At 44.1% G+C, this 10,915-nt stretch overlaps 1 protein-coding gene across 2 annotated transcripts in view; it reads left to right on the top strand.

Moving 5' to 3' along the window:
• Positions 1-10,915, top strand: part of Cfap70 (cilia and flagella associated protein 70) — a 58,587-nt gene that overhangs the window by 10,687 nt on the left and 36,985 nt on the right. For both annotated transcript variants that reach the window (XM_013353956.2, XM_026789543.1), the window contains 3 exons: positions 988-1,167; positions 2,438-2,620; positions 6,387-6,481. In XM_013353956.2, the coding sequence (XP_013209410.1) occupies positions 988-1,167; positions 2,438-2,620; positions 6,387-6,481 (458 nt within the window). The remainder of the gene's footprint in view (positions 1-987; positions 1,168-2,437; positions 2,621-6,386; positions 6,482-10,915) is intronic.

The following is a 10,915-nucleotide window of genomic DNA, read 5'->3' as shown; positions in this document are numbered from 1 at the left end:
TGGAACTCACTCTGTAGAGCAGGCTTGCCTTAAACTCACAGAGATCTGTCTGCTTTTGCCTCCAGAGTGCTGAGATTAAAGGCGTGCACCACCACTGCCCAACTGAAAATACCTTATGATTAATGACTACATTTAAATGATAAGAATAACCATAAGGGAGTGGATGTGGTGATGCACACCCTTGTGTGCACCTGGGAGGCTGAGGCAGGTGAAGTTCTTAGCCAGCCAGGGCCACTCAGTGAGACCCTGTATAATAACAGCAATGGTGATGGTGATGTTGACAGCTTAGGTATAAAGCACTTAGCATACGAATGTGAGTAGCTGGGTTTGAATTCCCATAGTCTCTGTAAAGCCAGACCTGGGCCTGTCGTCCCAGTGGAAAGTGAAGACCAGTATTCATGGTTGTCCTTTTGCCTCCACATGCTCACCATGGCACATATGTGCCCGAACACATTCCCACATAATCATAAAATACAGGCTAGCAAAATATAAGCACTCGATCCCACTTCGTGAGTGCCTACTGGTTATGTTCTGTGTGGAGCCATCCAGCTCCTGTTCCATGTGTGTTTGATTTGTTGGTTTTTTCTCCCCCACTCCCGTCCCCAGATGGAGTTTCTCTGTGTACCAGCTCTGGCTATCCTGAAACTAGCTAGCTCTTGTAGACCAGGCTGGTCTTGAACTCACAGAGATTGGCTTGCTTCTGCCTCCTAAGTGCTGGGATTAAAGATGTGCACCACTTCTGTCCGGCCTGTATGTTTGTTTTTTACCTCACTGTTGTAGAATGAAAAGGACTCCAGTTCAGCAAAACTCTCCAGTTCTCCTTTTGACTCTTTCTTCAACTCCTGGTACCTGGGGAAAAATTTTAAGTCCTCTGTTTGAAAATAATTAAGTTTAACCTTGTTTTAAGCAATAGTAGCAAACAATGTTAGTAAAGACTATGAAGACCTAGGGCAATTTTCCTGAGTGCTGCATAATTTTGTTTTATAGCAGTGCAGCCTTGATGTGAAGGTATTTGTGACAGAGCCGCTACTGACGGCAGCCCAGGTGTCGGCAAGCAATCTCCTGAAGGTCACACTGGAGGCTGCCTACTCTGTTCCTGAGTCATTCATGCCCGTAGGGCCTCAGCAGAACTACGTGGTTGGGTTGCAAGTTCCATCCGTTGGAGAGGTAAAGCCCTGCTCCCAGATGTCTGCACGGGTTGAAGCCAGCCTACACTCAGGGCCACGTTTCTCCCTGCCAAGACTGCACTCAGACCAGCCTACACTCAGGGCCACGTTTCTCCCTGCCAAGACTGCACTCAGACCAGCCTACACTCAGGGCCACGTTTCTCCCTGCCAAGACTGCACTCAGACCAGCCTACACTCAGGGCCACGTTTCTCCTTGCCAAGACTGCACTCAGACCCACTCTACCGATGGCTAAGATTTATTTTAGGCTTAAAAACTAACATTGATTTTTTTGTTTTACATGTATATTTTCATAACCGTATGCAGTTACACAATCTATACATTGCATGTAATTTATATTAATCACCATATAGTTATGGTCCAAAGAATGTGCACCGTTTAAAGTTGGTGTGTTTATACGTGGATTATTTTATGGGTTGTGTGTAAGTATCTCATTATGCACTGCTTCCTCTTAATTATAGGAATTGTTTAACTCAGATTTCTAAATACAGGAACACATAAGGTTCCTGCTGGAAAGGCCCAAGGTGCAGTAAATTAATGACCTCACCCATGCTGCTGGCATGGCTATGTGCATGTAAATTATCATAACACTGCTGGGGATTGGTGGGTCCTAGGGACACTTGACTTTCATTTCTGAAACTGGAATAATCCAAGGTGAGTCAGATGTTTGCTTTCCTGTCTAGGAACAAGCCCATGACTGTGTGTGGCACATCTATGCATTGCTCTGCTCCAACTTGAGGTTTCTACTAATTTCTGGGGGTGGGCTGGTGAGATGTCTTAAAGAGTAAAGGTATATTGCTGAGCCCAATGACATAGGGAAAGAAAACACCAGCTCCCAAATTTGTGCACATGCATGCACACACATATAAGTTAATGAATAAAACACTTTTTAAAAGAATAATTTACATTCTATCTTGTTTTCTGTAATCACAGAGTTATATATTGGCACAGACAGAGTGAAGGGCACAGGCCCTACTAGGTAATCATTGGGATAATACCCAGAATTCTACTGGAAAAAGTAGTAAGCAAACATTTTTTTTCTTTTTTTTGGTTTTGAGACAAGATTTCTCTGTGTATCTTTGCCTGTCCTGAAACTCACTCTCTAGACCAGGGTGACTTAGAACTCACAAAGATCCGCCTGCCTCTGCCTCCAAGTGCTGGGATTGAGGCATGCGCCACCACCACCCGGCCTTAGCAGACTAACTTCCAAAGCCCTTTGCGAGTGTCCTCACGTCTGGCATTACTGTTTTAGAAAGACTACCCTATGGTATTCAAGAATGGAAATCTGAAGCTTGGAGGAGAAAGAGAAGTCGTTCCCCGGCCTAAAAAATGGCCTATCGCTAACATTCTCGCTCCAGGAGCTAACAACATTCCTGATGCATTCATTGTGGGTGGTCCCTATGAGGAGGAGGAAGGAGAACTCAACCACCCTGAGGTGAGAGAGGATTTTCATGCTAAACACCATGCATTAACAGATTATAAGCCCTTTGTGATTCTGAAATGTATACACACACACACACACACACACATACTTGGTATTTGTCAAAACTGGTTACATGTGAAAATCAGTATCTAATTTTCTGCAAACAGAATAATTTACATCCAATTTACTTTTTCTATTGCATTTATTTCTTTTTGAGTAGATAAGTATGTTATTCAGTTGTTACTATAATGAACACAAGATAACTTATAAAGAGAAAAGGTCTGTGTGGTTCACTGGAGCTTCGGCTCTGGTGTTGGACCCTAGAGTCCAATCACCGAGGAGGAGGAGGAGGAGTCGCACCAAGAGACCATCTTTTCCACCACAGCTGATGTAAAAGCATGAGGATTTTATTAATTCTGTCATGACAGGATCTTTCAGCATTAGAGAGGCCATAAAGACCCCGAATAGCTGGTACAGGCTACTTTTAAAGGAAAAAGCCTTTCCTAATGCCGGGAGGTGGTGGCGCATGCCTTTAATCCCAGCACTCGGGAAGCAGAGGCAGGAGGATCTCTGTGAGTTCGAGGCCAGCCTGGTCTACAAGAGCTAGTTCCTGGACAGGAACCAAAAGCTACGGAGAAACCCTGTCTCGAAAATTGAAAGAAAAAAAAAGGAAAAAGCCACAGAAGTAAAGGGGGTGTCTGAGGGTTGTTCTTTAACTATTATGATTGACTTATTCAAAAGGACTGGAGAGGGCTGGAGAGATGGCTCAGCGGTTAAGAGCATTGCCTGCTCTTCCAAAGGTCCTGAGTTCAATTCCCAGCAGCCACCATGTTCACAACCATCTGTAATGGGGTCTGGTGCCCTCTTCTGGCCTGCAGGCATACATGTAGACAGAATATTGTATACATAATAAATAAATATTTTTTAAAAAAGTCAAAAGGGCTGGAGAGTGGTTGCCAGGTAAGAGGAGACATCTGAGGGTCACTCTGACCCCTTTCCCAGGGGCTGAGTCAAATCAAGTGTCCAGGAGGCCTCCCACCTGGCACATACATCAGGAACTGAGTCAACATCTTAAAGGTTATCTGGCCCAATTTCTGGAGAGCATTCACAAAGACTCGGGGAAATGGAAAGTTCCCAACATTTCAGTACGTGTGTGGGTAATTGTTAGATCCCTGGTTCCCGGGGGAGGGGTACTACTGCTGAGAGGCCTCAGAGTTGTCAGAAATGGCTTAGAGTTATTTTAGAGTTCTACATTACACTGTGATGTTTTGGACCCTCTGATTTGTACCTAAGGAGCCTCCATCCGGCTTCCTTTCCTAAAGGCTCCAAATCTACCAGTGGTACCACTTGTGGGGCCTTTAACACAGAGACATTCGGCTTCCAAACTATAGCGAGAATAACGCATTTCAAGATTTGAAGTTAAGACACACACAGTAAAAGTCCTTCTTCCTGTATGTGTCTCCTTCCTAATTCGTTCCCATCTTGTTTCCCTAACAGTTGCTTTGTCAGGGCTTCTCCCAAAATAAGCGCAACCACGGGAGATTGAGAGATAGCCAGGTCCCTTCCTGGGAAAGACAGGAAGAGGGTCAGATTTCAGGACAGACTTACCAATCAAACACAAGTGCTTAAAAGAAAACAATAAAAGGTTCCTCAGGCTACATTTTTATTAGCTTTTCCATTGGATGATGACTCCAAAGGTAATGAAATAACATCCAGACAGCATTATAGCAAGATTTATAGAGAATGGTTTTTCTTCTTCTTTTTTTCAAGACAGGGCTTCACTTTAGCCTGGCAGTGGTTGTTTATAACTTTAATCTCAGCACTCCAGCACTTGGGAGGCAGAGACAGGCAGATCTCTGTGAATTTGAGACCAGCTGGTCTGCAAAGCAAATTCTAGGACAGCTAGGCCTACACAGAGAAACTCTGTTTCCAAAAAATTTTAAAAATTAAAAAAAAAATTGTTGGTACTGGAGAGATAACTCAGTTGTTAAGATATATAACATAAGATCTAAATATATGAAATAAATTGTAAATATAAGGGAATTATACATATTCGCTAAAACCAGAAAAATCAGATTTGATTCCCAGCACTCATGTGGATGACCACCACCATCTATAACTCCAGTTCTAGCAGACCTGATGCCCCTTCTGGTTTTCCTGGCTACCAGGCACACATGATGCACAGTGAGCCATCTATATCTACAGCCAAAGCACCCCTATACATCTTTTTTTAAATTTTTTTTTAGGTAATCTAGACTTTGGGGAAGTATTCAATTATATTTCCAGAACTAGAACATATCAAGAAGTTACTCCTGGTTATAGTGGCACTGGCACATACTCCCAGCACTCAGGAGGCAAAGGCAGGCAGATCTCTTGAGTTTGAGGCCTGGTTTACAGAGCGAATTTGAGGACAACCAAGGCTACACAGAGAGAACCTGTCTCTAAAAAACAAACAAGCAAAGAACCAAACAAGAAACCGCTCCTCTTTTTCTGTTTATTTCACGGTATTGTTTTGTTGCAGGATTGGCTATGGGTGGCGCTTACATCAGGAGCAGGGAAGCATGTCAGTTTTGACTCACACATTTGATACTGTCCCCGTCATTTTTACAGGCTAGTTTACAGTTTGCTTTCTTTTACTTTATAGTGTATCTTGGGTATTTTTTCACATTGCTACATTAAAAAATGTTCATTTGTTTTCCTTTCTGTGGTTGCTTATACGACATGACATTGAATAGACATACTTTAATTTACTTACTCATTTTCTTACTAATGATAATCAAGATTTTTTTTTAGAAAAGTAATTGCAAATGATTCTTGTGCTAGTTGACAAACATCCGTAGGAACATTCAGAAAAACTTTGACATGAGGATGTTGTTCTTTTCATTGGCTCTAATAAGCTAGTAGTAAGGGTAACAACATTTAAAAGTCTGAAATGTCTTTTCATCTTTGTTTAGTGGATATTCACACTTCCCTTAGATTTACATTTTATTTTATATATTTGGATCTTATGTTTTAGTTTACATAATTGTTTCTCAGCCATGGTTGTACCTTAAAATTAGCCGCAAAGGAGCCAGGTGTGACACCACATACCTGTGATCTTTGCACTTGGAAAGCAAAAGATCTTCAAGCCAGCCTAGACTACACGTAGTAGCAAGTTCCAGGCCGGCCAGGAGGCCAGCCTGGTCTACTTAGGCCCTATCTCCAAAACCAAACCAAATTAAAATCTGTAAAGCTTTTGTTGAGCCCTCGGTTGGCCTTGACCTCATCTTCCTGCGTCACCCTCCTCAGAACTAGGAATGCAGAGACGTCCCACTCCAAACAGCCCTGGAAATCTCTTCAAAACAATGGCAGTGGTTTATTAGTTTTGCTTCCTGTCACTGTGGCAAAAATATTCTGACATAAGAAACCCAGGCTCACAGATCCAGGTGACAGTCTGTCACTTCAGAAAACGACTACTGGTCACGTCACAGCTGTATTCAAGAGCAGACAGCAAAGAACGTGCACACAGTTCTCAGGACTCTATTAAGATTAGATAAATAAGTACACATTGCCACTCAATAGGAGATTGTTTTTTAAACTCCATGATTTTTATGTATATTCTGAATTGAGAATATCTGACTGAGGTTCTGTGCATAAACATTTGGCAGCTAGTAATGGGTTGATATAAACATGGCATTATCTCAGATTATCTCAGACCTGTAACCACGGTAGCTGTCATGTATGAGAACACTCACAGACCACCAGAGTAAACAGAAAATTCCCTCTGATTATTTCATAGGACAAGGAATTTAGGAATCAAGCAGAATGCATCAAGAAGAGGATCGTCTGGGACTTGGAGAGTCGCTGCTACCTTGACCCTTCTGCTGTTGCAAGGTGGGAATGAAAAATGCACACCTAACCAGCCAGGCCTGCAGGCTGGGTACTGTCCCTCCTCCCCCACAAGGCAGGGTTTCTCTGGTTACCTCTGGTTGTCCTGGAACTCGCACTGTAGACCAGGCTTGAGATCACAGAGATTCACCTGCCTCTGCCTCCTGAGTGCTGGGATTAAAGGCGTGTGCCACCACTGTCAGGCTAGTTTTGGCTTATTTAAATACAGCATAATCTGCTGAAAACTATTCTTGTGATGATTAACTCAATCCTGTGTACACAACAAAACATGGCTAGATCTACTTGAGGAACAAAGTAAGCTTAACACAGAGCAGAGATGACTACATTGAAACTCTTTGTAAAGTCCATGTGACACCTGCCGCAAAGATGGGATCTACATATTTACTGAGAAAAACAGGTTTATGAGATGGATCTGGAAGAAGGTTCCAAGCTGACTCCGGCTGCTCAGATTATGCAGAGGCCACCAGGCTAGAAAAAATGTCCCTATAGCCTTCTGGTGGAAAGGGGTTTTGCATTCTTTTCTTTGGGACTAGGGCAAATCTGTGAGCACCAAGACCAAAGAGCTGACCAGGAGGAGAGAGTATTGTCTGCTCTTGTAGAGGACCAGGCTTTGATTCCTAGTATCCACACGGCAGCTCATACCCATCTGTAACTCCAGTCCCAATGCCATCTTCAGACCTCTGTGGGCACCAGGAATGCATGTGGCACACATACATACATGTAGACAAAATACGCAGACACATGAAAAAAAAATGTTTGCTGAAGCCCTGGCTTGCACTTCCCATTGCTGGCAGAAAGTGGGAGAAGGAAATGTGTGTGGATTTAAAAGCGTACATGCTGCTAGTGGTAAGAGACCCCCGGAGTGGGGAGTCTCTCACTCAAGTAACACAACCCCCCAGGAACTCATGAGAGACCGTCCTTTTTGCAATACACAAGGTTTATTGACAGGACATGAACCAGTGCACTGGGGCCGAAACTCATTTCCCACACAGGGGTAGAGTTCGACCCTGAGTAGCTGGGAGAGGGGGTATTTAAGGGAAAAAACCATAACCCAATAACCCAAAGGGGGTAGGGAGGGCGTCATTGGAAAATTCCGAAAATACTAGTGATAATCACAAGGGGGTAACTCCCTGTTTCTCAAGATTATAATCTAACTTTATGGTCAGCTAGTTCCTGGAACAGAGTCACTGAACTGGCTAATCTAGATTTTTGGTTCTACTCTCCCTGCTAGAGGGGTCTGGATTTATCTGGTTCTTTTGGTGGTAGACGTGCTTAGGAATCTTCTCCCTCAGAAGCACTCAGGAACCTAATAACCTCTATTTATGTCTCATGGATCATCTCTAGATAAAATTTATAGTAGAAAGTACATTGTTTTAGTTGGACACATTGTCCCCAGCATGAATCAGGATATCATTCTGGAAAGACAGGAGACTCAGATAGCTTTCTCTGCCATAGAGAGCTGGTTACAGATGACAAACACAGGGCCGCCAGTGTGGCTGCAACCCCAGTTCTCAGCTCTGACTTTTAAAAACAGATTTTTTTCAGAATGGTTTTACATTTATAGAAACATTGGGTAGGTATTTCACAGGTGTGCTTCTGGTTCCTACCTGGTCATGTTGTTAACATTCAGGCATTATACTGGCCTGTCCGCTGCCACCCAGAAAGATGCACCTGTCTGTAATCAGCACAGGCCCAGCCAGCCCCAGGGTCCCACGGCAGCACATGGCTTGTCTGTCTTCAAGCCCAGCCCGCCTACGGCTGATGTCACTACATCACCACTGCCGTAAGGCTCTTTACACAGGCGCCAAGGCCCCTTTAAAAGCAAGCTCAGGCAGTTCCTCATTCTCTTCTGCCTCACTTCCCTTTACTGGTCATCCGGCTGGACTTTCTCTTTCACTGCCCCCACCCCCATCAACGCCCACGTGGGTTTGTTTGTTGTATATTGTCATCTATTCTCACCCACCACTAAGCCATAACATTTGGTGTTGTTGACTTGGATGGGAACCGAGGTTGGGTCTTTCCTCACCAGGCAGGGCTCCTTTTGCTGGATAATTGTACTGACTACATGATAAATTTTGGCTGGAGATGAGATTAGTGAACATGACAGTCATGACAGTGGGGCGTGACACTCAAGACAGTAGAAACTTGAGAAGCCCAGGACCCGCCCCTTGTCCAGTGGTCCATGACTGGGGGTGATTTGACCCCACAGACAGCACTGGGTGGCTTATTCTCAGCCACCATATTTCAAATTCATATCTTTCCAATTTTGTGAAGTCCCACTTCATCACATATACGTGGGTCAGAGGAAAACTTTTTGGGATCTATTTTCTTCCACCATGAGCGTCCCACTGAGTCACTGGCCCTTTTTAATTTTGTATTTGTATCTGGGCATTAGGTTTGGGGAAATAGGAAGTCAGGACTAGGGTTTTTAGTGTGAGGTTTGGTCTTGATCTGTTTAGGAGCTGGATATGGTGAACATTTGTCATAGCTGTGCCTCTGGTTTCTGGCTCATTTCTCCTACCTTGTCTTCTCTGGGCTGTCCTAAGAGCCCTAGAAAGAGGGAACTCAGTTCTGCTGCTTTCTCTGCTGAAATCTTGCTTCTCTTGAGTGCCATCGGCTGCTGCCAGGCTTCTGCTGGAGGGGTGGGACCGGGTTCTGTGTTGTAGATTCAGGCTGTTGTTCTCAGAAGGAGCTCGTAGTCCTTTCCTCCTCCTCTCAACCTGTTGTGAGAGACAGTCTGGACATTGGCGGAGTTGTCTAGCCAACTTTATTCTCGGAACATAAGGCTCTGGTAGTGGCCCTTAAAGATAGGACCTTTCGGGCTGGAAAGAGGTTAAGAGCTGACAGCTCTTCCAGAGGTTCTGAGTTCAATTCCCAGCAACCACATGGTGGCTCACAACCATCTGTAATAAGACCTGGTGCCCTTTTATGGCCTGAAGGAAGAATATAGGCAGAACACTGCATACATAATAAATAATAAATCTTAAAACAAACAAACAAACAAATAAACAAACAGGATTTCTCTGTGCATCCCTGGCTGTCTTGGAACTCACTCTGTAGACCAGGCTGGCCTCAAACTCAAAGAGATCTGCATGCCTTTGCCACCACCATCCAACTTATTAAAAAAAAAAAAAGGCCAAGTTTGTGCATGCCTTTAATCCCACCCAGCACTGGTGAGACAGAGATAGGACTCACTCTGTGAGTTTGAGACGAGCCTGGTATACATAGCCAGGGCTATATAATCAAGACCCTTTCTCAAAAATAAAATAACTCTGTTAGGAATTTTTCCTAACGCGAGCTCTTTGCCAACGCAAAAATCCCAAATCCTGGCATGCTGTCCAGACCAATACAACTCTCAGGCCTGGGGGCTAGGGGTTATGCTCCCAACTTAACACCCGCCCCCCGCCCAAAACAACAACAACAACAACAACAAAAACAAATAAAAATAAAAATGAATACTCAAGGATATTTCAAAACATTTGCTTCCCACCCATCCCTGAAGCTTTAAATTTCTCTTCTCTTTGGGGCCCTGCAGGGCTCCTGCAATTAATATCCATAAGAGGCAACCCTTACATCTGGGTTCCCTAGAATGTTTTCAATTGTTAGTCTCCAGTAATTTGTCAAAATTGCCATTTAGGTTTTATCCTGGTTACTGTGCTGGCTTTGGCTGTCTACAGAGCTAGTTCCGGGACAGGTTCCAAAGCTGTAGAGAAACTCTGTCTCGAAAAAGCAAGCAAACAAAAAACAGCAACAACAAAAAGCAGAAAACTTAGAAAGTATTTGGAGGGCATTCCAGTGACTGACATGCTGAAATTCACCTGCGTTTATTTTTCCACAGCTTTTATACCCTACATAAATGGGGGGAGGGGGAGACGGTAACAGAAGACTTTATTAACAAGGATACAAAGGGTAACACGCAGTCCATGGCTTTATCACTGAGACATGAAATCATTAGCATCCTGTTGTCTGAGTAGCAAAGGTGCTCTAGGTCACTATTCTGAAGACTGTCCTTAAAGAAGGAGCAGAGGTGCATCTGCGTATCCTGACCACCTGTCAGGATGGCATGGACTCCTGACCACCTGTCAGGATAGCATGGACTCCTGACCACCTGTCAGGATAGCATGGACTCCTGACCACCTGTCAGGATAGCATGGACTCCTGACCACCTGTCAGGATAGCAAGGACTCCTGACCACCTGTCAGGATAGCAAGGACTTACCACAATGAGCTAACTTAATTTCAAAAGAACCAAGCTCCAAACTCACAGACAAGGTGGAAGTGAGCCTGCATTTTCCAGCCTCCACATTGGGCCATAGTACTGAGACTGTCGCAAAAACCAATGTCGCAAAAATCACCTGCCTAATAAGACAGTCATTCTCCTCCCTCGCCCTCTTCTTCCCTCCCTCCTTTCTTCTTTCCT

Source organism: Microtus ochrogaster, unplaced genomic scaffold, assembly GCF_000317375.1.
Source record: "Microtus ochrogaster isolate Prairie Vole_2 unplaced genomic scaffold, MicOch1.0 UNK21, whole genome shotgun sequence".
Lineage (NCBI taxonomy): Eukaryota > Metazoa > Chordata > Mammalia > Rodentia > Cricetidae > Microtus > Microtus ochrogaster.
The sequence above is the reverse complement of the archived record's forward strand: the minus strand, read 5'-3'. Positions and strand labels throughout refer to the sequence as shown.